At 54.5% G+C, this 27,588-nt stretch overlaps 1 protein-coding gene across 20 annotated transcripts in view; it reads right to left on the bottom strand.

The window, feature by feature from the left end:
• EHMT1 (euchromatic histone lysine methyltransferase 1) overlaps window positions 1-27,588 on the bottom strand; it is a 298,696-nt gene that overhangs the window by 3,619 nt on the left and 267,489 nt on the right. For all 20 annotated transcript variants that reach the window (XM_058302808.2, XM_058302813.2, XM_058302812.2 and 17 more), the window contains 8 exons: window positions 27,078-27,182; window positions 21,231-21,385; window positions 20,146-20,313; window positions 19,823-19,967; window positions 19,406-19,483; window positions 17,685-17,800; window positions 15,499-15,585; window positions 14,342-14,420 (listed from right to left, as the gene is read on the bottom strand). In XM_058302808.2, the coding sequence (XP_058158791.1) occupies window positions 14,342-14,420; window positions 15,499-15,585; window positions 17,685-17,800; window positions 19,406-19,483; window positions 19,823-19,967; window positions 20,146-20,313; window positions 21,231-21,385; window positions 27,078-27,182 (933 nt within the window). The remainder of the gene's footprint in view (window positions 1-14,341; window positions 14,421-15,498; window positions 15,586-17,684; window positions 17,801-19,405; window positions 19,484-19,822; window positions 19,968-20,145; window positions 20,314-21,230; window positions 21,386-27,077; window positions 27,183-27,588) is intronic.

The raw sequence follows: 27,588 nt of genomic DNA, 5'->3' as shown, positions 1-27,588 counted from the left end.
AAGGACTCTGCTGCTCTGGAGAGTTGAGAGATGGTGGCACCTCCCTGACAAGTGCAGGCTGCACCCCAAAACAACCCGAGGAACAAGGAGTGCTTCTCGAGGGCCGAAGAAACCATGAATGAGCCCAGCCCTGGACGCCAGGAGGGGCGGGTGGGCGTTTTCAGGGCAGCTATTCCAGCCACCTCACCAACTAAAGCAAAGCATGGCTCAGCACAGGAAACTATCAGCAGAGGAGGAGAGAGAATGAAAAAGGGCCAAATGGAAACTCTAAGCCAAAAACATACTTTCCAAAATAAAAACGTACTGGGCATTTAAATCCATCGTGACAGATGAAAGAATAAGTGAACTTGAAGCTTCATGAGTAGAAATCATCCAAGGTAAAAAGAAGAAATAAGAAAAAAGAAATGAACAGCGCTCAGGGGTCTGTGTGACAACAGCAACTGGCCAGACAACACCACTTAAGCGCACGTTTATTTACTGAGACGCCGTCTGTGAACAGCGTAAGGGCCAACACCAAACGTGAGGCAGAGGATGCCCGAGCCCGATAACGGGGCATCTCTACAGCTGCTGTCAGGAGAAGCGGGGAGGTGCGCTGTGAACTCAGGGCCGCCCTGTGCAGGACAGGTGGGCACTGGCCGCCGGCCCCCGGCCGAGCCTCTGGGGGAGGCCTGCGGAGACGAGCACTAAGGCGAGGCCTCTCCAAGCGGCTGCTTTGAAAGCAAGTCAGCATTTTACATAACCAAAAAGTAAAGTTAAATTAGAGAAAATCCCAAAACTGAAAATGAACTAAAGCAAATGAACTCAATTGGATGTCAAATCGGTACCGGCAGTGCACCACGGAGTGGTCACTTGAAGCAGCGCCGCACACACACCCTTAGTGGACCAGACGGAGGGCAGAGCTGCCCGGCAAGCGTGACGCGCTCGAATGACGGGGAGGCACTGACTTAGTCACAGCCCTGGAAACGCCACAGACGCTGACACCCATCGCAGGATAGGAAACAAGGGCAACGCTGTGGGAAAACAAGATTTTCACTGAAAGACACGTGTAAAATCCAAGTAGCTGGGTAAAGACCTTACAATGATACATTTGAATTGGAAACATTAACGTGAACACATTTAAAAACTCATTCATTTCCTAGCTCTGTCCTCAGAGGGGGCCCAGAGCCAAGAGCACCTGTGACCTGCCTCTCGGATCGCGGAGTCGTTCTCCACCAGGACAAGCAACGTTCCTTAAGGAGACGGCCCACAGGGCTCGGCAGGGAACTCAGAACTGAGCCTGGTCCCGGGAGCCTCTGCTTCCGGGGGCAGCTGAGTGCCAGAAAGAGCGCTGTGGCTGCTTAGCGCAGTTTCTGAAAACCCACGAGAAACAGAAAGGAAGAAGAAAAGGCCAAAATTTCTTGGCCACCGTTGAAAGTAATTTTTATTCCATCTCCTTACTCTGGAAATTGGTAAGTAAAGGAAAGAATGAAGCGCTTATTCCCCGAGCGACAGGAGATTGTTAAGAAACCACCGCCCCCCACAGGGAGCTGGGGCTCAGGGGGGCTCGTGGGCAGAGGCTGCCACCAGGAAGAGGCGCCACCCAGGGCCACGGGCCCTGGAGGTGTGGTCCGACCAGCCGTGATCCAGTGAAATCGGGAGTGCACTTGCCAGGACTGCTTACTTGGGACACGGGGCGGGTACCTGCGAGCACCAGAAGCAGGACATGGGTGGGGCCGCGTGACAAGCTCAGAGGGGTTTCTGCAGGACAACTGGCCGGCCACTTCACCAAGTCATTGTCCAAAGTAAAGGCGGGCGAGCGCTGCCCGGAGCAGGAGAGGGCACACTCCGCGGGGAGCAGACCAGTGGTGAAAGGCCCCTGGGAAGACTGGAGACGCCAGGACCAGCGTCGTGGGGGTGGCTAGGCGAAGGTGGAGGCACAGGCCCTCTGGACACCACCTACAAGTTCAGGGCTCGAGAATTCGCTGGAAAACGCATGGAAGGAGTTACACACTCACGATTACGATTCACTGCAGGAAAAGGAAGCCGATGATGATCAGCCCCAGGAAGAGGCTGCTCTCGATGCAGGGCCCCGCCCAGCGCCCGTATGGCGCCCAGGTCCTCGCCACCACCACGTGTGGCTTTTCTACTTTTTTTATTTGTAGGCACACCCTGTAACTAACTGTAGCAGAAAATAACAAATGAAACAAATACAGCAGGGCATCACCGACGGTTACAGAGGCGATGTGTAAGCTGTGGACTACACTCCTACCTTCCACACGTGTGAGAAGTTCCACAGTATAACCCAAGGCAAGACAGAGAAGCAGCTGCGTGGCCAGGTGAGGCAAGACCCTGCAGCCCACGGAGGAGCAGGAGGCGGAGGGAGAAGACCCTGGGGCGCAGGGCAGAGCGGCAGGCGCCCCGCGGGGCAGTGAGGAGGCCCCCCTGGAGCCTGGGAGAAGGACCCCTCGGGAAGGCAGACCCTCCGAGGGGGCCGGCCCGCCCACACGGGGAGCTGCCCGGGGCCCTGGGGGAGGTGCTGGCCGCACAGCTAGCTGGCACCTCCCCTCCTGGGCCTGGATGGGCGGGGGACCACCCGGGCAGGCTGCTTCCAGGATGCCACCGCCCACCTCGCAGTCAGGGTGTTGGCGGTCAGTTCCTAAAACACTAGTGCTCAGCTGGATGGCTCGAGACGGCCCAGTCTGGTACTTTTTGAATAATGCCCCTGCCAACAAAGAACCTCCCGGCTCTCTGGCAGGCCCAACTCTGGAACTGGCCAGGGAGCACGGTGCCGCTCGGGCTCCTGACGATGCTCTGGGTGCTCGCCCCGCTCCCGAGAGCCCCCGGCGAGGCCCCTGTGTGCACAGGAGCAGCGTGCTGGGCACAGGCTTCCTCTGGCTTGCTCCGCCTGCGTTTTCGTCTGTGGCTCCAGGGCACACCCTGAGCAGAGCAGTGGCATGGCGTGGCGCGTCCTCCTGGGCTCTCGGGACACAGCCCGTTGGCAGACGCCCGTTGCTGCTTCGCGCGCTGCACGCCCCCCTGCTCAGCTCTGGCCGGGCTCCGGCTTTGGACTCGAGTATGAGAAACCAGGCCTCTCGTGGCCGCAGCCCTCCCTCCGAGGGCCGCCCTGGTTCTCTGGAGCCTTGCCCGCTGCTGCTGCAGCGCCAGCCTAGAGACTGCTCAGAGGAGAGCGGCACGGCTCGCAGCCACCAGAAGAGGTGGGGGCCAGGGCGCCCGTTCTCAGAGGCCCCCCAGCGCTCGTCCAGGGCTGGGCTCCTGTCTGCTGGCCGCAGCAGCCTGGGGAGAAGACCCCCAGCACCCGACGAGAGGCGCAGTGCTGACACGTCTGCGAAGGCCCAGGGTGAGCATCACTGACCGAACTCTCTGTGCAGGGACAGCGGCTTCCATAGCCCCCTACTCCTCAGAGGCTCCGAAATGCAAACAATACTGCTGGGGCCTTTAAAACTGTCGCTCCGAGGCACAGGGCATGGCGGAAAGGCGTCCTGGCATCGCTCCATGCCCAGTCCCGAAGCCGGGCGCCGCGATGGCCAACGCGCACCTCTGAGCCGAGCGTACTGGGGTGGCCTCCACAGCAAGGTGTGCCTGTGGCCAGGACGCCTTCCAGGGCGTGTGCGGCCGGAGAACGCCCACAGGAAGCGTGTCCAGCAGGCTCACGGAGCGGCAGCGTGGCCGAGGGCGGCTGCTGGGGCAGGCTGAGGAGAAGGCCTGTAGGCTCCCGCCGCGGCAGGGCCCCTGCTGGGCCCCTCGGGTGCGTACTGGGGCTGCTAGGCTGGGCCAGACGCGGCAGGGGGCTGGCACGCCCACTCTGCGACACTGATGTCACTGCGCAGGTGGACGTGGGGGCTGAGTCCAAGAGCAAGGCTGGGCTGGAGACGGACATCTGGGAGGCTCTCAGAGCCCCCGAGTGAGGGAGAAGCTGAGAGGAGGCACCCAGGAAGGATGCTGCATGCAGCCAGGGCGACGGGTCTGGAGCAGCCTGGCTGACGCCAAGGGGCCCCCCACTCCCACCGCCAGCACCAAGTTCAGGGGTGAGAGACCAGCTGCTTCCTCCCGGGATGGGGCAAGGTGCGCCCACCCTCACTGCCTCGGTCCGGCGCAGACGGCGTCCTCGCCAGGCCAAGAGGCAAGACAAAGATGCTGGAGTTAGACAGGAAAGGGAAAACAAAGCTGTCTTCACTCGCAGGTGTCGGGACTTGTATATAGAAAACCCTAAAAGCCTCCAAAGAGCCACGGTAACAGGTAGGTGAACGCAGCAAGGTCGCTTTATGAGTCAACTGTGTGTCCGTGTACTAGCAACAAACCCTTAGAAAACGAAATTAAAAAGCCAACAGGGTTTACAGAAGCATCAAAGACTCAGGAATAGGTTTCATGCAGCACATGTGAGAAAGCAGCCAAGTGCTGCGGAGAGACGTTGAAGACGGGCCTGACGGGGAGGCGCAGGCGCCCAGGCCGCGTCCCCACGGGCCCCGGGCGCAGCTCAATCCAGCCAGCAGGCCGGAGCCTCCCTGAGCAACACGCTGGCTCTAGAAGGCACGTGGAAATGCCACGGACGTGGGAAGCTAAACCGATTTTGAAGGACAGAGCTAGAGGACTTACTTCCTGATTTCATCATTCTATAAGTGAAGAGTAGTCAGAGTTGGTACTGAGTGGGGGTCTGCGATAGTGAAAGGAAAGACTTTTCCAAAAATGGTGCTAGACCAACTGTATATGCATGTGGACAAAAATCTCAAACCATACATAAACGTTAGCTCAAAATGGATCATGAATCTGAACATGGAAGCTAAAAATACAAAAACTTCCAAAACGAGACGGAAGATCTTCTCAGGCATGGGGCAAGCAAAGGCTCCCCCTGCACGAGACCCACCCAGGCAGAGCTCGGGGGTCAGAAGGCGGCCCTGGGGCCATCCTTGCTGGGCGGGCACGAGGATGCCCTGTACCGTGGTGACGACGGTGAGGACTCAGCACACACTTCCCAAACTAGAACCACACACTAGAAAATATGGCTCATCTTGTACATAACTAGCCTCACAAAATGACCCAACAAGAAAAAAAAACCTATTGAAAACCTAGGAGGAAAAAACCTGACAGTGTACGAGCTCACACCACAGAAAACCGAATCTCTCCAGGAGCGGAATCCTGCAGGACTGATCCTGCCGACCTGAAAACTTACACAGAAACTTCCAAGGACCAAGGAGGCCAAGACGGTCCTCCAGAGCGACTGGCAAGGAGACACGAGCCGTGATGACCGCGCGCCACAGCCGGGAGCGACACGCCGGGACGCCAAGGAGAGGCCGCGAGCCCCAGGCACGTGGGACCCTGCAGAGCTGACCCCGACAGCGCACATCTCGAAGACGACAGAGCGCTGAAGGAGGCAAACAGTGAGTCGTCTGGGGAGGGACAGAGACTTATCTCTTTGTGACTGCTGGTTTCAAAAAAAACCTCTAAGTGCACAGAAAAAGACTGAAAAGTAGTTCAAATAAAAAGAAATTCTGTTAATCAAAAGACATCTTTAAGAGGTAAAAAACAAAACAAATGAAACAAGCAGCCAGGGGGTGGGTAGCTCCACAGAACTACTAAGCAGGCAGGCGCTGGGTCAACGGCGGCGGGGTGTGGTCCAGCACCCTGGAGGGGTGCAGGGGGAGGCGGGTAACCGCAGTGACCGCCAGGAAACTGTCCTCTCCACGCTGCAATTTCCGGCGCCCAGCCCCTACATTTGCAGCAGGCCGCAGGGGCTCCAGCCCTGGTGAGGCAAGCTAGTGCCCGGAAGGGACATGGAAACCCACTTCCCAAATCAGGGGTGGGAAACACTGGTTACGCTTTGATTAGTGGCTCTGGGTCGCTGGGGCCCAGCCCTGAGTGGAGGAGACAGACGTGGCTTCCTGGGGCTGCGGGCACAGCAGCCAAGGGCAGCGCCTGCGGGCAGGCCAGGGAAGCTCAGCTCGGGGGCCCTGGAGGAGGGCACCAGTCCTGCCTCGCGCACTCTCTGGGCTCGGCTGGGAAAGACTGAGAATGTCCCCCCCAGCATGGCGCCACCCAGGACGGCCTCCAGAGCAAGGCAGGGTGAGCAGCCACTGAGGCAGGTGCCAGGGGAGGGCACGAGGCCTGTCTCCCGGGAAGCAGAGGGCATTCGAACTCCGGCACACAAGGGCCCCTGTGGCCGCTGGCAAGCACAAGCCCACGATACAACAGGCCCAGAAAGAAGGAAAAGTCTGCGTGCGGCCTTCACCTTGGGCTACGGCTCAGGAAAGCCTGTTACAGCATGTGCTGGTTAGAAACTCAAGAAACAGACAGTAGAGGGAATAAATCCAGAAACAACATTTTAAAATATTACTTTGGAACTTATGCTCCTAGGGTGACAGACTTGGACTCAGTTGTGGTTCCCTACACATAGCTCTTCTGCCTCTTCTGTCTGGACCTATAGTTAGAACTGGAGTTAATAGGTGTATGTCCAGGAGACTTAAATCTTTGGGTTGTCATGTCCCAGCTGGGTCATGAATCTCAACAGAGTTGCAACACCTACTCTCCAGTTCACTGGGTTCACCCAGACAACCAACAAGGAGATGACGACGGACAACAACCATCTCAAGGATCAGAGAGAGTCTGCATCTTCAAGCAAGATGGTCCCATCCACCTGCCCCCTCTCTACCAGAGGTGGAGTAGGCATCACCATCCCAGAACCCTCAGGACTGGGGAATGAACGATGGACTAGAGTAGACTTACCATTATTCCACTATAGACTTATTGTGATTCTAGCAATGGAAGAACTTCTATACTGATGTGCAGGCAGTGACCACTGGGGATTCTGACGGGAGGGAGAGGGAAAAACAGGTGTAATATGGGGACATTTTCAGGATACTGGAATTGTCCCAATGACACTGCAATGATGAATACAGGCCATTACATATTTTCTCATGACTTACAAAATTGCATGGGAGAGAGTATAAACTACAATCCACACTCACAGGCAGTACTCTAATATGCGTTCATCAACTGTAACAAATGTACCACACTAATAAAGGATGTTACTAATGTGGGAAGGTGTGGGAGGGGGAGGGAGGGAGCAGAGCATATGGGAATCCCCTATATTTTTTATGTAACATTTATGTAATTCAAAGCATTAAAAAAATTTTTTATTAAAAAAAAAAAGGAACCAAACAGAACTAATGGAGTTGAAGACCACAAAAACTGAAATGAAAAATTTCTGGGAGGGTTTTAATAGGAGATTGAGCTGGCAGACGAAAGGATCAGTGAACTCAAAGACAAGACAATGGAAATGAGCCAGGCAGAAGAGAAAAAAGAACTTAGATGATAAGAAGAGGAGACAGCCTAAGGGGCTCTGGGATCATCAAGCATATGATATATTCATTACGGGAGTCCCAGAGGGAGAAGAGAGAAAGAGGCAGAAGGAATAATCAAAGAAATAATGACACAGACTTAGCAGAAGGTGTGAATATGCACATCCAAGAAGCATATTCACAAGCACAGTAAACACCAAGGAGAAGATGCACTGACGGACACCGATCACGCCGGGAACGCAGAGGACGAGGAGAGAGTTCTGAAGGCTCAAGAGAAAAGCCCCTGCTCCACACAAGGAGTCCAGATAGCCTGCACGCCAGGTTCTCGCCAGAGACCACGGAGCAAGAAGGCAGGGGCTGAAACACTGACAAGTGTTGAAAGAAAACAAAGGTTAGCCAAGCATTTCAGATCTGGCAGAACTTTCTTTCAAAAATGAGGGGAAGATCAGAACATTCCCAGATAAACAAACGCATTCCCAGATCAACACCACCAGCCCTGCCCCATACGGGAAGGGCCCTGGTCAGCAGCTCACAGCGGCGTAAGGGGAGACCCCTGCAACGATGGTGACTATTTGGTAGTTATAAATGCCAGTATTACTTAGAGTATTTTTGGGTACATAACTCCACTTTGTACTTCCTTCATGTGCTAAAATGCAAAATGTAAAAAGTAATGACAAATCTATGTCTCTGGTGATACAATGTATAAGGATATAATCTGTAACAAGTACAAGGAGGAATGGGGTGGTATAGGAACAATGTATAAATGTGCTGCTGAAGTCAAGTGGGTAACAAATCAAATATGAGCATTGTATATTTAGGATCTAAATTTAACCCTCTGACAACCACAAAGGAAAAAGATGAAAAACACAGAGATAGCAATGAGAAGGTCCTCAACATGGTACAACACAAGAAATCAAATAAATATGAAAGCAGGCATTTACCAAAGAACTGAAGGATAAAAAAGGTATAAGACTTACAATGACTAAATAGGAAAGTGACAAAAGAGTGTCCTGCATTATCAGTAGTGACTTTAAATGTAAATGGATTAAACTCCAATTAAAAGGCAGAGATCGAGAGAATGGATAAAAAAGCATGAGCCAACTATAAGCTGTCTATAAGAGATTCACCTGGGATTTAAAGACAAAGGTTGAAAGGGAAAGGATGGAAAAAATATACCATACAAAGAGTAAATCAAGAGAGAGTTGGAGTAGCTATACTAAGATAAAATAAAATAGACTTTAAGTAAAAAAATTTATGAGGGACAAACAGGTTATATTGATAAAGGGATCAATTCAACAAAAAGATGGAACAATTACAAATATATATGCGCCTAACAGCAGAGGTCCCAAATATATGAAGCAAATACTGACAGGTGTGAAGGAGGAAACTGATGGTTCTACATTAATAGTAGAAGACTTTAAGACACCACTTTTGGTAATGGTTAGAACATCTAGTCAGAAGATCAGTAAGGGAACAGAGGACTTAGGTGACACTAAACCTGCTAGACCTAAGAGACATACACAGCACATGCCACCCAACAAGGAGAACACACTTTCTTGGTGAGTACACATGAATCATTCTCCAGGACCAGACCTTACGTCTCAAAACAAGTGTCAACAATTTCAAAAATAGTGAAATCATACCATGTATCTTCTCTGACCACAAAGGAATGAAGCTAAAAATCAATAACAGAAGGAGAAATGGAAAATTCACAAATAGGTGCCAATAAACAAGATACTCTTAAGACAACCTATAGATTAAAGAGGAAATCAAAGGGAAAATTTGGAAATACCTTCAGGTAAAGAAAATGAAATACAACCTACCAAAACTTATGGAATGCAGTTAAGTTGGTGCTGAGAAGTAAATACAGAGCTCTATATGTTTACATTGAAGAAAAAGAGAAGATTTCAAACCTAGTCTTAACACTGGGCATACTAGAAAAAGAAGAGCAAACTAAACCCAAAGCAAGAGGAATGAAATAAAGAATAGAGTGGTGATAAACTAAATAGAGAATAACAAAACAAAAGTTGGTTCTCTGAAAAGATAATAAAATTGATATACCTTTTAGCTAGACTAATAAATAAAAGAGAGGATGCAAATAAATCAAATCAGAAATAACAAGGGACATTACTAACAACCCCACTGAAGTAAAAAGGACGATAAGAGGACACTATGAACCACAGTATGCCAACAAACTAGATGACCAGGATGAAACAAATTCCTAGATACACACAAACTGCCTATATTGACTCTAGAAAAAACAGAAGATCTCAACAAACCAATAACTCGTTGAAGAGATCAAATGAATAATCAAAAACCTCCCAGCAGGGAAGCAGCTGTGGCTCAATCAGTGGGGCTCCTGTCCACCATAGGGGAGGCCCTGGGTTCGCGTCCTGGGGCCTCCTTGTGAAGGCAGGCTCACCCGCACGCTGTGGAGAGCCGCCCAGCCCACAAGTGCCATGGAGGGCCACCAGCCCACAAGCGCTGCGGAGAGCTGACTCAGCAAGGTGACGCAACAAAAAGGGAGACAAGTAAAAAACACAGAAGAGCACGCAGAAATTGGACACAGAGAGCAAAACAACAAGCAAGCTGCAAGGGAGGGTGGAAATAAGTAAAAATAAATACAGACACACAGAAGAACACACAGCAAATGGACACAGAAAGTAGACAGCAAGCAAGCTGCAAGGGTGTGGGAGGGGTAGTAAAAAAAAAAAAAAAATAGCAAAACCTTCCCAACAAAGAAAAACCCAGGACCAAATGGCTTCACAAGAAATTTTATAAAACATCCCAAGAGGAATTAACAACACCCTTGCTCAAACTCTTCCAAAAATTGAAAAAGGGGGCATACTCTGATTCATTCTATGAGGCCAACATCACCCTCATACCAAAGCCTGATAAAGATAAAACAAAAGAAAATTATAGATCAATATTTCTTATGAATATAGATGCCATATTCCTCAACAAAATACTCACAAACCATATCCAATTAAATATATACCATGGTTTATATACACGGTATATGTTCATGGTGTATATACATTAAAATATACACCATGATCAAGTGGGATTTATCCTAGATATGCAAGATTGGTTCAACATTTTAAAAATCCATTAATACCATATAAACATTAATATAATAGAGAAAAACTAGACGAGCAATGCAGAAAATTCTCAATGCAGAAAAGGCAACTGTCAAAACACAGCACCCCTTCTTAATAAAAGCACTTAGAAAACTAGGAATAGAGGGAAACTTGATAGTTTCCCTCTATCTAGGAAGATGATAAAGGGCATCTATGAAAAGTCCAAAGCAAATACCATACTTAATGAAAAGACAGACAGCTTTCCCTCTAAGATCAGGATAAGGACAAGGATGCCCAGAGCAATCAGGCAAGAAATAAAAGGCATCCAAACTGGAAGAGAAGTAAAACTTCTCCTGTTTGCAGATTATATGATCCCATGTACAGAAAATCCTGAAAAATCCAAAACAAAGCTCCTAGAGCTAATTAATGAATTCAGCAAAGTGGCGGGGCTCAAGAGCAACACCCACAAATCAGTAGTGTTTCTACACACTAGGAGTGAACAATCTCAAGAAGACATCAAGAAGAAAAGAATTCCATTTACAACAGCAACTAAAAGAATCAAATATCTAGGAATAAATCTAACCAGTAGTGTAAAGGGCTCATACACAGAGAGCTACAAAACACTGACATCACTAAAAACAAAAATGACCTAAAGAAATGGCAGGACATCTTGTGCTTATGAACTGAAGACTGAATATTAAGATGTCAGTTCTACCCAAATTGATTTGCAGATTTGACGTATTCCCAAAGAAAATTTCAGCAAATTTCTTTGCACAAATGGAAAAGTCAATCATCAAATTTATATGGAGGAAAGCAAATGTGGCTCAAGCGACTGAGCTCCTGCTTACCACATGGGACGTCCCAGGTGTGGTTTCCAGTGCCTCCTAAAAAAGACGAGCTGACATGATGGGCTGACGCAGTGAGCTAACCCAACAAGATGACGCAACAAGAGACAGGAGGAGGAAAACACAATGACAGATACAACAAAGCAGGGAAAACAGGTGGCTTAAACGATTAGGCACCTTCCTCCCACATCTGAGGTCCTGGGTTCAGTTCCTGGTGCCTCCTAAAGAAACAAAGAAGACAAAAAGAGACACAGCAAATGTAAACAATGAGGGGGTGGGCAGAAATAAATAAAGTAAAATAAAAAATGGATCAAAGACCTAAATTTAAGAGCCAGAAGTATGAAACTCCTAGAAAAAAATGTAGGGAAGCGTCTTCAGTAGCTTGTGTTAGGCAATGGTTTCTTAGACTTTACTCCCACAGCACAAACAACAAAGGAAAAAATTGCTAAATGGGACCACATCAAAATTAAAAACTCTTGTGCCTTGATGAACTTTGTTATGAAAGTAAAATGACACCCTACAAAATGGGAGAAAATATTCGGAAACCACATATCTGATAAAGGTTTCATATCCAGGATATATAAAGAAATCCTTCAACTCAATAACCAAAAGAATTACAACTCAGTTAAAAAATGGGTTAGGGTTAGGGTTGGGGTTAGTGGTTAGAGGCTAGCGGTTAGCATTAGGGTTAGGGAGAAATGAACTGTTTTGCCTGAGAGCCCACAGCTCAAATTGGGAAGAGCCGAGCCAAGCCGAGCCCTGGGCCGCCGGCAGCTGGGTCTGGGAAGGGGCGGAGCCTCAGGAGGCGGGGACCAGCCAGAGGTCGGCCGCCATCTTGCTTCAACACGTGACAATTGACTGGTGAGAAAGCAGCCCTGAGATGAACTGTGTATGGTCTTGTAACTGTAAGCTTTTACCCCAAATAAATACTTTTATAAAATCCAACAGGATTCATCAGCAGCCCGTTGGCAGACTGATAGACCTGAAGAGACATTTTCCCAAAAATGATAAAACAAATGGCCAAAAAGCGCAGGAAAAGATGGTCAACATCATTAGCCATTAGAGAAATGCAAAACAAAACCACAATGAGAGACCTTTTCACACCCACTAGAGTGGGTGCTATTAATCAAAAGGAAGCCGGCAAGTACTGGAGAGGATGTGGAGAACAGAACACTCTTCCAGAGTTGGCGGGACTGTAAAATGGTGCAGCGGCTGTGGAAGGCAGTTCCTCAGAAGGGTACGTACAGAGCAACTATACAACCTGGCAATCTCATTTCTAGGTATATACCCAGAAGAGCTGGGCAGATATTTGCACACAAAAGATGGAAGCAACCCAAGTGTCCATCAACAGATGATGAATAAAGTGTGGAATATACATACAATGGAATTTTATTCAGCCTTAAAAAGAAATTAAAAAAGAGGAAAGGAGGTAGAACAGATGAAGCTTGAAGACGTCACGTTGAGTAAAATAAACCAGACACGCCAGGACAAATGTGGAGTGACCTCACTGACTTGAAACAATTAGAATAAGCAAACTCTGGAGTCAAAACATAGAACAGAGGCTACCGGGGAACTGGGTTGGGACAGAGAATGGGAAGTTAAGGCTTAAAATGTAGAGTTTTCTATCTGGAACAACAGAAATGTTTTAGCAATGGATGGCGGTGATGCTAGCACATTTTGTAATCTGAAAGTGGTTAAAACGGATTGAAATGTTAGGTTGTACATATGATATTAGAATAAAAATTAAAACTTAAAAAAATCCATAGACCTGGACAATACAAACAGTGAGCTCTAAGTTAAACCATGGACTATAATCAATATTATGATGATAAAATGTATTTTCATTAACTGTAACAAAGGCACCCCAGCAATGCAAGGCATTAATAACAGACATATAGGTATCTTGTGTTGGATGCATGATTATGCCTGTAAACCCTGTAGAAATTTCTCTAATAAAAAATACATAGCTTTTTTTAAAAAAGCAGCCACAGAAAGTAAGAAAAATCTGCAACACTTCTAAGTGACAAGTGACTGTTAAGAACATGTAAAGAGCTGCTACGAATCCATAAAAGAAACCCAACAGATAAAAGCAGGCAGAAGTTCTGAAGTCAATTCACAAACGGCGTGGCTGACACCACCCAAGAACTCTGTGGCAGCAAGCACACGGCGGCTCGAGTGCACACGCCCGCGCTCGGGCACGCTGTGTGAGAGCTCAGTGCAGCCTGGAGCCAGCTCTGGCTCCGCTGGTCACTGGGCTGTGGAAATGCACAAGCAGCGTGACCCCAGGATCAAGCTCCTGGAAGAGGCTGCGGGGGCCGGTGCCTGGGCCTGGCACAGACCCAGGGAAGAGGGACAGGCATGGAAGAGTCTCCTGGATTCACACTGTCACAGAGGATAACTGCTTCCTGCCTCCACCTTCATGTTCTCTCATAACAGTGGCTGAAAGGTCCAGGATGAAAACGACAGCTGTGGCCTGAGGTGCACCAGCAACTTAAGAATAAAGCGCCAGAGTGAGGACCTAGAAGGGAAGGGGCAGCCTGGGGGCCAGAGGGAGTCGCGGTTTCCCAGCCCCTGGCTTCAGGAGCCCCAGGCATGGGCACCGGCTCTCCCGCCCTTCTTGCCAGCGCAGATCCTTCTGCTCAGCTCGGCCACTCCACAGACACGGCCTCATTCTGCTTCTTGGCTGCACGTGGAGGCGAGAGCCCGGGCTCAGAGCGCTGCAGCAGCAGTCCCAGCCTCGGCCCACGCCCTGCCCACAACCGTAGGCCACTCTGGACTCCTGCTGCCCTCTGCCCTACTGCCTGGCGCATTCTAGATGAGACTTTCTTTCCAACCCTGTACCTCTAATTGACTGCTCACAATCTGGAATTAAAACACTTCAGAATATTTTGGCAGTTTTCAAAAAAAGTTTGATGCTTAGGTGTTAATAACAGTGCATTATATGGAACTCTGTATTTTATGCAGGATCTTTCTGTAAACGTACAACTTCTCAAGTAACGCTCTCGCCGCACAAGAGAACTTCACGCCCATTGTCTCCAAGATGCTTGAGTGCCGCGGCCCTTCCCCAGACCCTCTCGGAGCAAACCTCTGCAGGGTTTACAGCTCGAGTCCAGAAACGCACTACCTTATTGTCCAGGTCAAAGAGGTAAGAATCTTCTTCCCGAACGTCGGCTTCTGAATCCGAGACCAGCTCGCCCACATACCTGCGGGGCAGGGGAGACAGGCAGGTGAGTGCCTAGAGACAAAGAACACCAGCGTCCTTCTATCTTCAGATAAAAAACAGAACCCTAAAGAACACGCCAGCCACGTTTTTGGAGAATCTGTGACTGAAGCAAGATTTAACTTGAGGTTCCAGAAGAAAAGAATAATACAGAAACTCGTGCATCTGGCAATAGGCCAAGTGGCATCTGGAATGAATCTTTCTACTGAGAACAACTAAAACTGCCGGATGAAATCTTAAATACGTGCACGAGCTGGTAAGAGGGTAAGACGTGCCTAAAGCACAAAGCGGAAAGAGTGGCAGCCAGAAGTGGCAAGGGGGCTTCAGGGCTGCAGGACAAGAGGCAGAGAGCCGAGAGCCCAGAGCCTGGAAACAGCCCTACAGTGGGGGCTGGGCCAGCTGGCAGGTCCCCCTTTGGAGAAGCCCTTGGCACAGGCACCCTGAACAATGCACAGAAGCATCAAAACCACAAAACACGCTTGCCGTGCAGAGAAGGTGGCTGTGAGGGAGGGTCAGAGCACCAGCTGGACTGCTGGGCTTAGCGGAACCAGAGAGACACTGCGTGGTGGCACTGGACGTCGACCGTCCAGTTCTTGAGGGGACAAAATGGGAAACGAGCTCACGCGTTGCTTCAGAAGGAGGAAAAGGAAAAGGATTCCAAGCTTTATCTGACCAGTCCTCTTCCCTCTCCACCTGCGGCTGCAGGGACTGGTCTGAGTGCAGCCTCTCGTGATCACCAGCCCGTCCTGGTCAGCAGCTGAGACGAGGCGCCCGGCTCAGCCAAAGTCCCGCAACAACACAGAACCAGGGCCCAGCCCTGAGGCCCGGTGAGCGCTCCAGCCAACGCCCAGTGGCCGTGCCAGCCCTCCCGTGCTGCCGACACTGCCTCTCTGCCCAGGCCAGGTGGGGCGCTGTGACCCGCGGGCCTCCAACCCTCCCCAGCTGTCCTGGAGCAAGTACGAGCGCAGACACGGCAGCGCCCCCCCCCCCGGTGCGTCCAGGAGTGCCCCACCCCCCAGGAGCCCCGTGGCATGCGGACGGGGGCGGCTCAGGTCACTCACTCGCAGACGAAGGTGCCCAGCGGGATGTCCTGCAGGGACCGCACGCCCCAGCCCATGCTCCGTGTCCGGTAGAGCTGCAGCCTTGCCCTGGAAAGCAGAGAGCGAGGGGGTGAGTGGCCACCAGTGGGCCCTGTGCGTCTTCCAGAGTTTACTGCGGAGAATGAGCAGACAGAAAGGACGATGCGGACTTGTCTCTGAAAACCGAGAACATTCTACATGAGCCTGAGCCTGAAGCACATGAAACGGGAAAATGCCTCAGAAGGACGAAAGCGCCCCAAATCCTCCACACGGACATCAACTCTCAACACAGACTTGGAGGGTCCCAGGAAGCAGGGACCCTCAAGAGCTGCACGCCCCTCCCTGGTCAGTGCACTGCTGCACGGCCAAGGAACGCGACATCCCGCACTGTGACCAGGGGTCTGCGATGCGGGTGACCGTCAGGCTGGCCACCAGGGCCCCGGCCAGGCCCTCCCGTCCCCGGGGGCAGCCTGCTCTGCTGGTGCCCTCTGCCTGTCCACCCATGCCCAGGCTCCTCGCGCCCCTGCGACCACCTTCTCCACGAGCTCTTGAAGGCGAGGCCCACCTGGGGTCTCGGGACCTTTCTGGCTTCACCCGCCCAGGGTTCCATGTGCCTGTCCTGTCCCTGGGGCTCTCCTGGGTCCAGGGAAGACTGCAAAGGGTCTGCCCAGTGCTCCTCTCCCCATGACGCCTGTGTCTGCTGTGCCGTTTTGGGGCTCGGCAGGACCGACTCGGAGTTGAGGGCCCAGCCTGAGAAGGGAGCCCACTGCAGCCAGAACGGGGGTCTGACGCCAGGGCAGAGTGGACGCGGCTCCTGTCGAGGTGCTGCCTGCTCCCAGCCGGGAGGCCAGGGGCTGGTGTGCAGGCCCATGTGTGGGCGCCTGGCCCGTCCACGAGTCCCATGTGGAGATCCCTCTGGGCTGGGGGCTCTGCCTGCACGCTGCACAGGCATGGGGCGGCCGACCCCTGCGGGCAGGGCCGTGCGTGGCTGGGTGGAGCACACTCCCGCGCTGTGCATCCTGGCCTCCCTCCCCGAGCAGCCCAGGCGGCCCAGCACCCACCCGCAGAGCCACGTGTGGACGCACGCTAGCAGTGCCTGAGCCTGTAGGCGGCTCGCCCTCCGCTCACGCCAGAGCTCCTCCAGGCAGAAAGCGTGTGCGCGGCAGGGCCGTGGGTGGCGGGTGCACGGCCCTGCCGCATGTGGGGCTCCCTCAGGCCCAGAGGGTCTCCAACAAGCCCTGGGACCATAACGGACACCCAGCTTCTCGGGAGCCCGTGCATGCCTCCGCCTGTCGCTGCGTCCAGCGGTGTTTGCCCCTGACCCGGACACTGAAGACAGGAACGTGGGCTGCCCGTGAGCGCTGTCCTCTGGTTACTTGTGCTACTAAATAACAGGAATGCCGTGAGGACTGGCGCTCACCTGCCCCCTGACTTCAGTGCCACAACCTCAGGAACGTGGGATGGGCACACGGAGGGGGCGGCGGCCGGACGGGCTTGGGGAGCAGGCAAGTGCCTATGGGGGCAGAGAAGGGGCGCCGGCCCTTGCTCAGTGACCAAGATGACCGTGAAAGACAAAGTGCCTCGAAGGATTCAGAAACAAGGGGCGGACACAGTTTAAAACGTTTTAGAGCAGCATTATAATATTGTTAGAAAACCTGAAAGAATGGAGAATGTTTAAAGTATGATTGGAATATTAAAATAGAGTAGTCCTAATCAGTTGAGGAACATGCATCAACTTGATAACAAAGGTAATTTTTACATTGAGCCCACGCCTCTGATTTTTAGCTCAATCCAATCCGTTCCTTCCTTAAAGCCTAAAATTAAAAGCATCTAATTTAAGCCTAAGGTGGTAGAAACATCATTCTTGTTATCTGTGGCATAAATAACATTTCCAAAAGATAAACAGTTCAAAGGTAAATCATTAGTTCTATATGAAAATACCTATATATATGTAAAAGTTATTTTCTTACCTGCATAAAATATAGTGAACTTTGAGAAACTGGAATCATCTCCAACTCTTAAACCAGAGACCCTTGAGATTATGCTTTCCTAAAGAGATTAAATTCTAAACTCCACAAAGCTTCAGAACATTAACACAAGATTCTCACAGGGAGGAAGAGTGTAACCAGCAGCTGACACCAGCACCCGAGGGCGCGGCGGGCGCTCACCTGAGCCCGTTCTGCACCACCCTGTTGCGGCAGCTCCTCCAGCAGGAGCAGGCGTGGTTGCACTCGAAGATCAGCGGGGGCTCCGCCATGTTGAACTCGGGCAGGAGGCGGCCGTCCTGCGGGGACAGGGGCGGCCGGTCTTTCTTCTCCATCACTAACTCAAGGCGCTTCAACCATGTGCCCAACGGGGCCTCAGAATCGACATGGAGACGCCTGACTCCCGGCCAAAGGTCAACACCAGCTTGGCAGGTGTGTGGTGTGGGGCGTCCCCCCCACTTAACCCACTCGTGGGCGTGAACGTGCAGACGGTCTCGAGCTGCGGCAGCTCCAGTCTGGGTGGGGCCCGTATCCTGCTCCACAGAGAGGGGGGCCACGTGAGCAGGCAGATGCCGCAAGGCCAGCACCAGGAGAGAGGCGAGGCCAGGAGAGGCCGCTTGGGCACGGCCACGTGACGGAGGAGCCAGGACCGGGCAGCCGGCCCGGAGCGCCCAGCTTCCAGAGGAAACCACTGCCTTGACGCTGCCTCGACCTGGTCTTCTCCCAGCCCCAGCGGCGCAAGCCAATAGATTCCCACCGGTCAAGCCGCCTCACTGCACACACTCGGTTAGTAACGAAGAACTAGAACAGGGGAAGCCTCTGACCAGGGCTCTGCGCTGACAGTGTCCCTAAGAACCTCCCCGCTGGTCCTCGCCCTGGAGGCTGCTGTAAGCTCTCCACGGCCTCGGGCCGTCGCCCTCCTGCAGCCCCAGGTGACTCGGGGCAGCCCCTGCTCCCCATCTTCCCCCGCCCAGACACTGGCCAAGGGTTGTGCTCCGAGGGAGCGGCTGCCGGGCTCACGCCTCAGGGGCTACTCCAGCAAGTCGCAGCTGCCCTGCAACACGCACTCCCACCCCTCTCAGCAGGGGCCACAGGAGCCATCACCTGGAGCTCCTCAGCCGCCCCCCTCCTCCCCGCCCAGGGGGCGTGCCGCCCCCCACTGTGCAGGGACGAGCCCCTCACCCGTCCCTCGGGCACTGCCAGTCGTCCTCTAGCCCGTGCCGCAGGCTTGCACTCAGTGAGCCCCGACACCAAGCGCCAAGTACAGGAGGCCGGCTTCCAGGCCTGTCCCCCCAGCTGCGGCCTACAGCCGCGTTCCTGTTCACCCAGAGACCACCCCGCTTCTCCCTCCAGTGACCCCTGAACTGCTGAAACCAAAGGCCATTTTGTTGGGGCCCATCTTCACCAACTCCGAGTGCCTGGCCTCTGAGAACCCCGCCCTGGCCGCTGCCCCTGCCCTCCCTGCCCGCCTGCCCCTCTCCGCGCGGCCGCTCCAGGCCTGTGGCTTCAGCGGGTTCAGTGAGGCCGACGTCTGCTGTTTCTGGCCAGGCTTCAGGCCACAGGCGCCCAGGGCCTCCCGGGCAGCTCAAACCCATCAGGAGCAAGGCAGAGCCCGCTGGGAACACACACGCCTTCCCTACTGCGGCCCCCTGCACAGCACAGCAACGCCGGGGCCCACCGGTCCCCACGGCTGTCTCCCCAGGACTGGCCTGTGACCGCACCTCAGCTCCAGCTCCTTCCTCGGCCGCCACCTGCTTCCCCAGCAGGCGCCCTGCCCCGCTCACCCAGCACATCCTTGCTGGTGCCGCTGGGGTCACTTGGAGGCTGCGGCTGTATTCGTCATTTTCGTACACTCTGGCCAGGCCTCGCCACAGAGGCCCAGATCAAACAGGAAGCGTCCTCACCTGGCCGTACCAGCAGCGCACGCTGAGCTGGCCGCACATGCAGTTGCTGGAGGAGCAGTCGTCGACACACACGCAGTACTGCGAGACAGACAACGGCAGGCTCAGAACACATGGCACCCCCACTTTTTCTCACAATCCTCACAACTGTCTCTTAACTGGACGTGCGCCTCCTTAAGCCTCGGCCCGCCTTCGACAGAGGAGCGCTGCTTTGTCTTCTCACTTCTCAAGGGCAGGGGCTCCCGGGAAGGGGTGTGCTCGTCAGCGCCAGAGACCTGGTGCTGGGGGGGGCGGGCCGCATTCTCGGGAGGGACGGTGTCTTGATCTGCCCGCCTGGGTCAGCACTCCGGGGAAGCGAGGGAGGGAGCGGCCCAAGCACGGGCCTCCTGGAGACCCCGCCTCCCCGGCCCGGCCACTAACCTGCAGGTGGGTGATGTTCCTGTCGATGTTCATGGGCGACGTCACGCAGTTCTGGGGCACGTACTTGTAGTTGCCGGGGCACGGCTCGCTGTCCACGGCGTTGACGCAGGGGATGGGGATGCGCTCATAGCCACGCGCGATGTCCCTGTGTGGGGGCAGGCGTCCCCGTTAGCTGCTCCTGGGGACACCCCCGCCAGAGGTGGGGGACACACAGCCTAGGAGACCCACAGAGGAGCCCTTCTCTCGCTTTGAGCCCCCGCGTCTCGGCCGCTGCGCAGCCGCACCCAGCGCGCAGCGGCTGCCCTGGCCTGGCTGCGTCTCACCTGCTCACGGTCCTCTCCACGGGCGCGGGCCTGTCTGGCGCGGCGTCTCGGAGCGCTCTGCTCATCTGCAGGGCAGCCCACACCTGGGAGTTCAGGCGCGCACACTGCAGGGGCGTCTCCCCCTCCTTATTCTTCAAGGTGACATCAGAATCCCGAGAGAGAAAGAGGCTGAGAGGGAAGGAGGGACCAACAGAACACGCGAGTCTTCAACCAGGACACACGAGAACGACGTTTATGAGACTGTGGTCTGCGGTAAGAAAACGCACCCTCCGTCCTCAAGCAACGTGAACGCGCTTACTGACCAAGGACACACCAGAACATACTTCGTCACTCCTCTCCACGCTTACATCAAGTCATCCTGCAGTTTTCTTAGCAGGAAGAACGTGTAAAGAATTAAAGGGGATTTGATTTTTCTTGAATTTCTCAGTCAAACCCACCCTCAAGGGTGACGAGGAGGCAGTGATGGGGGCTGCCTCGTGCGTTGTCTGAACGGCTGTCTCGCCCCAGGACTGGACACTGTAGCCCCTTCTTGATGGGCTCCCTGGGGGCACGGGCCGGGCCCCCCCAACGCAGCTGAGCAGCAGCTGGAGCCCAAGTCCGAACAGGGCGCCCGCTCCGGGGAGACTGTGGGTGGGAACTGGCAGGAGCCAGCGGAAGAGGAGGAGGCGCGCAGCCCTGCTCCACCCCACCCCTGGCCGGACCTGCTCCGGCACCTGTGAGCGCCTCCGAGGGGACACAGCACAGCCCGTGGCTTTGAGGAGTGTGAGGGGGCCTGGAGCTGCCGCGCCCGCCATGTTCCGGGCTGAGCTGGGCACAGGCTCTTGACGTGAGCGCTACGTCCACAACACCTCCTGAGGACTGGTGTGAGCACTGGGGGACTGTCCACATGACCGTTCCAGAAGCAGAAATAAACAACAGCTGACCTCGAACGTGAAACGAGAAAGCTCCGTCTGCTCAGGTGCTCCCCCTCCACCCAGGAATCGGAGGGTACCTCCCAACTGTCCAAGGCGTGGCCGGAGCACACGGGCCGGCCTGAGGCACCACCGAGCAGCCACGAGGGCAGAGGCCAGGCTGGAGCCACTCACACGACACAGTCGTAGCGGTTCTCCCTGGCGGCGATGTGCAGGGGCGAGTCGCCGTGGATGTTGACGGCGTGCAGGTCACACCTGGCGGCCAAGAGTATCTCCGCAATGTCCACACAGCCCGAGAACGCCGCCCAGTGCAGGCAGATGTTCTCTTCCTAGACAGGACACGAGCGCAGTGAGTGGGTCCCAGCCAGCCCAGGCCCAGGCGGTGGGGGTCCTGGCCAGCGGCAGCAGGTGCTGAGGGGCGCACACGGGTGCCACCGCCCGCCTCTGCCCGGACCACCGCCAGGAGCTTGTCTGCGCGGACCCCGGGGGGCAGCTGCACCTTCCCATGGAGACCAAGGAAAGCAGCCTCACGGTGCAGCAGAGGACGCAGCAGCAGGCGGGACCCTGAGGGAGAGACACTTTTCCTTTGTAACCTTTTCGTTAGGAAAGTCAAACAACCGCAGTACAGGTTATTTTAGAAAGAGAAAAGAAGTATCACCCAGAACAAGCAGCCTGCGCTCTGCCCCTCCGATGCTGCCCCCAAGCGTCCTGCGGAGGAGGCAGCCCCGCACCCACCCCAAGGGGTGGCCCCCTGTCCCTCTGTAATGTGCGCTGGAGGCTTTCCAGGCCAATGACCAGTACAGAAGGAAGCGGCCCTGATGCTGGCTCTTCCCACCGGCCTCAGAGCTCCTCTGGAGTCATTTGGGCCCCCCACCCCCATTGGCCGTCGGGCTCCCCCCACCCCGCTGGCCTCGGGCTCTCCCCACCCCGCTGACCCTCGGGCTCCCCAACAGACGCTGCCTCTGTGGGGCCTCCTCTGCCCTCCATGCTGCTGAGGCTGCAGCCACAGAAGAGCTTCCGTCCCGGGAGAGCACAGCCAACCCGACCCCTCTGAAGGGCGCCTGCGACACTGGCCCGGCCTGGCCTGCTCCTCCCAGCAACTTCCCGGCTAACAGTAACGGTCACTTCTGCTTCCGGCCAACGTGGAGGAACAGGACCAGACCGGATTCACACTCCCACCTGAGAGAACCACAGCACACAAGACAGAACGCACACAACAAAGTTTTCAAGACGATGGATAAAGGCATAGGATTGCTGAGAGGAAACAAGTGGGGCTAAGAGGAGACCCCGGCTGAGAGGCTGAGCGCCCAGGAGACCAAGGCAGCTGGAGTGCACAGGCAGGTGCGGACGGGAAAGCTCAGAAGCCGACGACTCGGCAGGACACAGACAGAAGATGGCAAGAGGCAGGGCCCGTTCCCACCAGCCGGACTCCAGAGCTCCTAATTCACAGGCGCGGACAGAGCGCCCAGGGGGCTGGGTCTGGAGGCAGGGAACGGGGAGCCCTGGACCTAAGACCAAACACCCATATGGTTTCCAAGTAGCTTGACTGGGGCCCAGAACAACGCTCAGAACATTCACAGAAATGTAAACACATCCAGCACCAAAAGAGGTAACAATGTCCGGCATCTACCTGAAGGTTACCAGGTACACAAAGAAGCAGGAACACATGACCCACAATGAGGAGAAAACAGCCCCAATCCCCTCAGAGCCGACAAAGAAGCTGGAATCAGCCCACAAGGTCACTAAAGCGGCTGCGAAACTCGCGTTCTGTGTTCAAAAACTTAGGCAAAGACGTATTTTAGGAAGTGATAAAGGGCATAACCCAAAGCCCACAGTCTGCATCTAACTCAACAGTGGAGGACTAAGAGCTCCTTGAAGGTCAGGAGCAAGGCAGGGGTGCCTGCTGTCCCCACTGTGGGGGGAGCCCTGGCCGGAGCCACCCCAGGCAAGAGAAATAATGAAAGGAACCAAGGCTGGAAAGGAAGGAGTGAAACTGCCCTGATTCACAAATCACATGATACTATAAAAGCTGCTAGAGGTAATAAAAGAATTTAACTAAGCGGCAGGATACAAAATTAACAAGTATACATCAGTGATGTTTCTATACACTAGTAATCAACACCAAACAATCTGAAAAGGGTATCAGGAAAAAATATTCCATTTACAACAGCAACGGTTAGGGACAGAATCACGCCCCCCACAAAAGGCAGATCCAGGCCCCATCCCCTGGCCCGTGGGGTGAACCCACGTGCAATGCAAACTGGGCCTCTGGAGAGAGATGCGGCCAGTGAAGGTGCCAAGTGAGGCTGGGCCTGGTCCAACACGGCTGACGTCCTTAGGAGGAGGACACGGGAGCAGCCGGAAGCCGGCATCAGCGGCACCAGAAGAGGAGATGCCGCCAGGTGCACGGCCACGTGCGCAAAAGCCAGGGTCCCGCAAGATCTGCTGCCTGTTCCCGGCAGGAAACAAGCCTTCTAGCCCTAAAAACCGTGAGCCGATAAACATCTGTTGTTAAGCGAATCCATTGTTCGGCATTTGTGTTAGCAGCTGGGAAACAAAAACCGTTTTTGGTCCTGGAAACTGAGGTACTGCTATGACGAACACCTAAAAACGCAGAGCTGGTATTGGAACGGGGTGAGGAGGGGCGGCCGGAAGAACTGTGAGGTGCTTGACAGCAAAGCCAGAGACTGCTGGCGGGGCCAGGGATGTCAAAGGTGCGTCTCGTGAGGCCTTGGAAGGAAAGGAGGAACAGATCGTTGAAAATTGAAAGAAAAGGGACCCTCGCCATGAAATGGCAGGGAACCCAGCCAAACTTGCTCTACATCAGATTGAAAGTGGAACCTGAAAGGGGGCACTCGGATATTTAGCTGAGGAGGTTTCCAAGCTAAGAGTAGAGTGTGCAGCCTGGCTTCTCCTGGCAGCTTCAAGTGAAATGTGAGAAGAAAGGGATGAGCTGGGAGTTGGACTTTCAAGCAAAAACTTATCAGAAACTGGTGGCCTGAAAAGCTCTGAGCCCATGCAGGGGTGTGCTGAGGCGAGGGCCGGAAGCGGCTCTCCCGGGGACCCCTGCACTTCCAAACAGCAAGCCTGCGGAGACGAGGGCTCGGCGGAACCCGGCAGAACCCGTCGGGACTGGAGGGCGGGTATGGGGAGGGCTCTGGAGGGCCTTTACGCCAAGCGGACAAGGTTTCCGCAAACACTGCATGAGCAGAGAGCCGCTGCCAGCAGGAACTGAAAGGAACCACGACGAGGACTGAAGTAGCACCCCAAGGGTAGCACCAAGGAAGCTGAGGTCTGGGCCGAAGAGATCGCCTGGGGCTGGGAGCACTGCCCACCGTGTGTGTGGGAAGGGCGTGCTGCCCTGTGCTTGGAGGGGGCGGGTCTGGGGTCCCATTCTTCAGGGAGAGTGCTGCCACCCCAGCACTTGGGGAGAGCAAGGCTGCTGCACAAACACCTAGAAGGTGTTGCCCAGAGGACAAAATGTTCCACAGATGACTCTCGACCTTCAAATCGGATGGAGTTTGCCCTGATGGGTTTTGGAACTGTTTGACACCCATGGCCCCTCTTTTCCTTCCAGTTTCTCCCTTCGTGAATGGGAATATTCATTCCTGTCCTTCCTTTGCATATTAGAAGCATAAACTTGCTTTCTAGGTTTCACAGGTGCATCAGACAGAAACTGTACCCTAGGATGGACACACTCATAACTGATTTTGCAGAGACTCTGCACTTTGCACTTACTGAAAAGTCTCAAGGCTTCCGGGACGTTGTGATGGAATGAAGGTATTTTGCATGTGGGAAGACATGTCCTTTTGGGGGCCCAGTGGGCAGACTGTGGGGAATGAATCAGGTCTCCTGAAATAGGCAAGTTCAGGCCCAAACCACTGGGTCCTGTGCAAACTGGACCTTTGAAGATGTTCTTAGTTCGGCTGTACCCAGAGGGTAGGTCTTAACCCAAGAAGGCCGAAGTGCTTATGAGCAAAGGACAGGGAACCAGAAGGAGAAGCTGTGGGCGGCCAGGAGCAGAAAGTCAGTGAGCCCAGGAGAGAGGAGAGGATGTGGCCACGAGCCTCCAAGACTACCAGGAGCCAGAAGACACCGACACAGGAGAGACAAACCTTCCAGCCCCGAAACCACGAGCCAGTAAATCCCCTCTGTAAGCCAACCTATCATATGGTACTTGTTTTAGCTGCTGGGAAAACTAAAACAGCAGGTATTAAAATACTTAGGAATAAGTTTAGCCAAAGATGTGAAGAATATGTACACAGAAAACCACAAAACACTGATAAAGGGAATTAAAGAAGACCTAGTATTTGGAAATCTAATATACGACATGGTTTAACATGCAAAATACACAAATGCATTTAGAGAGGCTGGAGCACGTGGGGCAGTGAGTGACAAGGGCTCAGTACCTTGGGCATGGCTATGGTTTCTGAGGTTAAACTTACGCTGCTGCACACTTTAAATACAATTACATGTCAATAAAGCTGTTACTACAGTTGTTTCATCTGAAAAATAAGTGGCTTCCCATCTGGTAACGTCTTCATGTAGCCAGAAGTGCCTCCCCAGCAGAGCCCCCACAAGCGGGGAGCTGCGAGGGCCCCCGGGCAAACAGGCGTGAGGGTGCAGGGCTGAGTGCCGCGGGCCTGGCACAGTCCCCTCAGGCGACAACACTGTGACAGCACAGTGCGCAGACCAGGCGCTGCTGTGCCTCCCACTGCCCCTGCCCCGCCTCACCCAGATGTTCTCCCATGCGCTTCCCCAGGCCCACAGTTTTGCTCATGGTGAAGCACCTGCCTCACAGCCAGCGCAAACTCCCTGAGCCAATCGGATTCTGCATTTCGAGCAGTGCATCCGGGTGCTGAAGGAGTCACGGGGAAACACCCCCAGGGGAGCGCTGGAGAACAGGCCCGGGCCGCAGAGCCGCTGTTCTCGGCTGCAACTCCCAGCAAAGGTTTGGTGCTGGCCTGGGAAAAGCACGAACGCCGCAGGCCAGGCGAGGAGAGGCCATGGGCGCTCCCGTGCGGCAGGCAGGTCTGCCCCCGGGGGCGGTTCTCAGGGGCAGGGAGGGCTGGGAGCGGCCGAGAGGCAGAGGAGGCCAGCGCCGCCCAGGCCACTTGTCTTCAGGCCCGCCTGTCCGCAGTCCCATCCCTATCCTGGCACAGGACCAAGAGGGAACACCTCCTTCCCAGGCCACCCCAAAGATGGACGTGCTTTTCCAGAAGACACGTTTCTTACTCCAAGCCTTCTTTCTCCTTTGGTTACAATTTCACGCGTTTGTTTCCTGGGCTTCTGGCAGCTGCGAAGGCTGGCACTGTGGGCCAGCACACGTCTGTCCGCTTCCCCGATGCTGCCCTGGGAGCTGCGGCCTGGGCAGGACACGGTGACGTGCGCCACTCTTCATGCCAGCGGTGGGGACCCAACCAGAGCTGCGGGCACTTCTGCTGTCCATCCCAAGTCCGACCCCCTCTGAAGTTCATCCGTCCCCTGCTGCTGCCCACAACCAGAGAACCTCGGCACTTCGGCAGGCTGCAGGGATGTGAGCCCACCGGGTCTGATGTCCCCTTGCCGGGACCCCAAACTGGGTTTTCTGAGCAAATAAATCTGGCATAAAAACTAAGCACCAACAGAGTACCTGACCTCACAGCCCACCGGTCACCTTCCTCTCGCCCTTGCTCTTCCAAGGCAGCCCCCGCTCACCAGCACTACCTGCACCTCCCCGGGCTTTTCTGGGGCCTCAATTTCAGACACTCGGCCCAGGAGGAGAGAAGGGGCTGTCAGGCACCGTCGTCTTGGCGAACGCAGGCTGTGCCTGCCGGTGCCGCAGCCCCATTTCCCCCCAGCCGCTGGCATGTGGGAAGCAGTCAGGAAGCCACCTGGACTGACCGGCCGCTGGCGAGGCGGCCCTCACAGCAGCGGGCAGTTAGCGGAGGCCCTCGCGGGGCAGGCTGTGGTCTGGGCACACAGCTCCCACTGGAGCTCGTGAGCAGCAAGACAGCGACGGTGAGGACACGCCAGACTTACGTTGTCCCGGATGTTGATGTCCGAGCCCTTTGAGAGCAGCAGCTTCACGAGCTCCACGTGCTTGTACTCAGTGGCCCAGATCATGGGTGTCCAGCCGCCGTCATCCTGTCGAAAAGAAGGAAACGAGGCTGTGTGACAGCTACAGAGGAGGGCCACAGGGCGGCCACGCAGCTGCCAGGGGTTGCCCGGGGCAGACGCTCCTCTGAGATAAAGGAACCAGAGGCACACAGACGGGACCTGACAGCTCCCTGGGAGGGAAAGCGCTGCTGGCTTGCTCGTTCCCAAGCTGGTCCTGCCGGGCAGGTGCCACCAGCTCATTTCAGCACAGCTGCGCACAGCAGGTGCATGAGGCAGGATGGGACCCCCGCCACTGGGAGGCCAGGTGCCCTCTGGGTACCTCTGGGCACCCTACAGGATGGTGTCTGCCCTCACTCCTCCCCGCAGTGCCTGGGCTCCCCAGTGCACGCTGGTGGCTGGAGGGGACGGCCACCAAGCGGGGGCTGCTGCACAT

Source organism: Dasypus novemcinctus, chromosome 8 (genome assembly GCF_030445035.2).
Source record: "Dasypus novemcinctus isolate mDasNov1 chromosome 8, mDasNov1.1.hap2, whole genome shotgun sequence".
NCBI lineage: Eukaryota > Metazoa > Chordata > Mammalia > Cingulata > Dasypodidae > Dasypus > Dasypus novemcinctus.
This window is presented reverse-complemented; position numbering and strand designations above follow the sequence as displayed.